Source organism: Pterocles gutturalis, unplaced genomic scaffold (genome assembly GCF_000699245.1).
Source record: "Pterocles gutturalis isolate BGI_N339 unplaced genomic scaffold, ASM69924v1 Scaffold32626, whole genome shotgun sequence".
Lineage (NCBI taxonomy): Eukaryota > Metazoa > Chordata > Aves > Pterocliformes > Pteroclidae > Pterocles > Pterocles gutturalis.
Genome location: NW_010106485.1, coordinates 1 through 4,117, shown reverse-complemented (window position 1 = coordinate 4,117; position 4,117 = coordinate 1). Strand labels below are relative to the sequence as shown.

Here is a 4,117-nt window from a genome sequence, read left to right as displayed (position 1 = left end):
GTACGGAGAACATGAGGACAGCAATAGGGAGGAAGGGACACAGGGGTCACAGAGCAGATGAGAGGGAGACAGGAAAGTGGCATGGCCAGGGGGATGGGGACAGCAGGGATGAGGACAGTGGGGACAAGGGTGGCAGGACAGGGATAGGGACAAGGCTGGGGATACAGGGACAGGGGAGGACAGGGGAGGACAGGGACAGTGCTGATGCCAACGCAGGTACCCGCACGCCTGGGAGCTGCCGACACTGATCCGTGTGAGCATCGAGAGTGGGCGCATGACCCACCACCACCCCACCGGTGGGTGCCAGGCAGGGGGAACAGGGGAGGAGGGGACACTGGAGCCTTCCTCAAATGCCTGTCCCTGCAGGGTATCTCGGGGCGCTGGCAGTGGCCCTCTTTGGGGCTCTGGGGGCTCGGGGGGAGCCCCCAGAGCGCTGGGGGCTGAGCTGCTGCAGGTCCTGCCCCTCGCATGGGACTACGTGGAGGGTGCTGGGGTGGCCGTGGAGGACAATGCCGCCGCCTGGCCCTTCTTCGGGGATGCCTGGCACCGGTGAGGGGGTACTGGGAGGGTTCTGTGGGGCCACTGGGAGGGGCTCAGGGGGTCACTGGTGTCACTGCTGCCCATAAGGCTCTCTCCCAGTCCTGACAGCGCACGACACTGGTGTCACTGGTGTGACTGGTGTCACTGCTCTACCCAAGTCCTTGGATGTCCCCAGTGTCCCCTGCCCCACTGTCACTGGTGTTGCTGCTGACCCTAGTGCCCAGTCTGTCCACAGGGTCACCAGTGCCCATCCTGTCCCTGCTGGCCCCAGTGTCCCCCTGTCCTCAGTGTCCCTGCCAGTGCTGCCATCCTCAGCTGTGGGAATGTGGCCCAGGGCCACCCCGCAGCCCCACTGACCTCAGTGTCTCTGGTGGCCCTGGTGCTCTTGGTTTCCGTGGTATTACTGGTGTCCCCAGTGCATCCGCTGCTCTGGTGCCCCCACGTGTCCCAATTGTCCCCACAGGTGACTGGTGTCACAGGAGCTGCTGAAGAGCCACAGATCAGTGACCCCTAGTGTCACTGGTTACCCCATTGTCACTTGTGACACCAGTGACCCCAACGTCCCCAGTGACACCAGTGTACCTAGTGACTCGAGTGTCCTCGTGTCTCCAGTGCCCCTGCTGACCTCACTATGCCCATGTCCCTGGTGACCCCAATATCCCCAGTGACCCCAGTGTCCCCATGTCCCCGTGTCTCTGCAGGTACCTGGAATCCCGGGGCCTTCTGGAGGGTCATGGCTCACCCCAGGTGCCGTCCCTTCCATCACCGGCTGAGCGGGATGCAGCGTACCTGGGATGGGCACTGGACGGGTGGGCAGGGCGCAGTGGCCATGACGCTCCCATGGTGGCCCTGGAGGCCCTGCTGGCAGCTGGCGGATGCTGGGAGGACCTCTGTGCCAGAGGGGTGCTGCATGGCGGGGACAATTCGACGGGGACCATCGCTGCTGGGTGCTGGGGGCTGCGAGGGGGCTTGGAGGCCATCCCCCCTGGGCTGCACTGCTGCCTTGAGTACCGTGGGCGGCTGCGCGATGCTGCCCACCAGCTCCACGCGCTGGCCTGGGGGAGACGCTGAGCTGTCCCTATGTCCCCCGTGTCACCCACTGTACCCCTCCCAGGAAAGCCCCTGTGGGTCCCCAGAGTGCAGCAGAGACCTACAAGGGGTCCTGGAGGCGTTTGGGAGGGTCTCTGGGTGCCAGCAGGGACCTTCATGGGGTGTTGGGACAGTCCCTGGGGGTCAGCAGGATCCTTCATGGGGTGCTGGGGGGGCTCAGGAGGGTCCCTGGGGTTCAGCTGGGACCTTCATGGGTCTTGGGCAGCTCAGGAGGGCCCCTGGGAGTGCTCCAGGGCCCTTCAAGGGGTCCTGGGGGGCTCACGTAAGCACCAGGGAGACCACCGTAGCCACATCCAGGTGTCCTTTTACCCCTCCACTGTCAGAGACTTCAGAACCTCCCCAAGGAGCCTCAGTCACCCCCACAGTAAAAAAGTGTCCTCCCAAGTCACTCTGTGTCTAGGTTTGTGCCCTGCGCCTCTTGTCCTGTCACTGCCACTGCTGAGATCCCACCTGGGCAGGACCCTCTACAGCCAAATCTTCTCCAGTTCTGGCTCACACAACCCCTGCAAGAGGCTCCTGGCCACGGGACTTGGACCCAGTGTTCAAAGGGTGGGCTCATCAGTGCCAAGTGGAGAGGAAGGAGCACCTGACCCTGCTGTTCCACCCCTCCGAGTGCCACCCAGGATGGTGACAGCCTTCTTCGCACCACAGTCACCTTAGTGGACACCACAGCCCCAAGGTCTTTTGATGCAACTAGTGATGGACACCCAGGGTGATGGGCCCTCACGGTTAACAGCCCCAAGGGTGATGGGCCCCATATGTGATGGGCACAAAGGGTAAACCACCAGAGGTCTGATGGGCCCAGAATTAATCACCCCAAGGGTGATGGGACCGAGTCCTAATGGGCCCAAAGAGTTAAAAACACCAAGAGTGATGAGCCCCAGGGTTAACCACCCCAAAAGTGTTGAGCCCAAAGGGTTCTGGGCCTTGGCTTTTACCGCCCAAAAGGTGATGGGCTCTCAGAGTTAACCACCATAAGGGTGATGGGTCCCAAGGTCAACCATGCCAAGGGTGATGGGCCCAAGGAGTGATGCTAACCCAGAGTTACACACCCTAAGGGTGATGTGCCCCAGTGTTGACCCCTTCAAAGGGTGGTTGTCCCCTGGAGGTTAACCACCCTGAGGGTGATGGGCCCAAGGGTCCCCAAGGTTAACCCCCACAAGGCTGATGGGCCAAAAATGTGATGGGCCCCCAGGGTTAACAACTCCAAGGGTGATGGGCCCCTGGGGTTGGTGGGGGTTGACAGCCCAAAGGGTGGAAAGCAAGTTTCACCACCCCTTGGGCGATAGGCCCCCACAGTGATGAGCCTCTAGGGTTAAAAACCCTGTGTGTGCTGTGCCCCACAGTAAACCACCCCAAGGGTGAGGAGTGCCCTGGCTGATGGGCCCCAAGAGTTAACCACCCCAAGGGTGATGGGTCCCCAGGGTTAACCACCCCAAGGGTGATGGGCCCAAGGGATGATGGGTCCCCAGGGTTAACCACTCCAAGGGGTACAGGCCCTTGGGGTGATGGCCACCTGGGGTTTACCACCTTAAGGATGATGGGGCCAAAGAGGTGATGGGAACCCCAGGGTTACCTAGCCCAATGGTGATGGGTCAATGCATTGATGGGCCCCAAAGGTTAACGACAACAAGGATGACAGACTTCCAGGGTTAACCACCCCAAGGGTGATGTGACAAGGGTTAACCACCCAGAGGATAATGGGTCCTCAGTGTTAATCAGCCCGTAGGTGATGGGACACTGAGGTGACGGGCTCACAAGGTTAATCACCCCAAAAGTGATAAGGCAAAATGGTCTTGGGTCCCCAGGGTTAACAACCCCAAGGGTGATATCCCCTGAGGTGAACCACACCAAAGGTGATGGACCCCAGGGTTAACAGCCTTAAGGGTAATGGGCCCAAGAGGTGATGGGAAACCAGGTTTCACCACCCCACATGCAATGAGCCCCCAGGCTGATGGGCCTCCAGTGTTAACCACCCCAAAAGTGTTGGGCCCGAGAGGTGATGGGCCCCAAAAGTGCTGAACCCCAAGGGCGGTGGGCCCAACGGTTGATGGCCCCCCATCATTAACCACTGCAATGGTGTTGGGCCTAATGGTTGATGGGCTTTAACAACCCCCAAGCGTGATGGGACCCCTGGGTGATGGGCTCCCAGGGTTAGGTATGCTGAGGCTGATTGGTCTAAGCAGTGATGGCACCGGGGTTTAAACAACCCAAAGCTGAGGGTCTCCAAAGCCTATGGGCCCCAAAGGGTGACAGGGCCCAAGGGGTGATGGACCTCTGTGGTTAAACACCTCAAAGCTGATGGGCCCAAGAGGGTTATGGTTCCCAGGGTTAACCACCCTGTGGGTGATGGGCCAAAAGCATGACGGCCCTGCATCGTTAAACACCCCAATGGTGGAGACTGGATGCTGGGGTTTACCACCCCATGGTCGAGGGGACCCCAGGTTTAACTACCCCAAGGGTGATG

General features: G+C 60.5%; 1 protein-coding gene across 1 annotated transcript; it reads left to right on the top strand.

The window, feature by feature from the left end:
* Nucleotides 1–216: 216 nt before the first annotated feature.
* Nucleotides 217–1,611, top strand: LOC104472226 ([Protein ADP-ribosylarginine] hydrolase-like; the record flags this gene model as incomplete). The annotated part of the gene is made up of 3 exons (XM_010087808.1): nt 217–296; nt 367–454; nt 1,242–1,611. Coding segments are annotated over 3 exons (538 nt in total), but the record flags the coding sequence as incomplete, so codon positions are not given.
* Nucleotides 1,612–4,117: the final 2,506 nt, after the last annotated feature.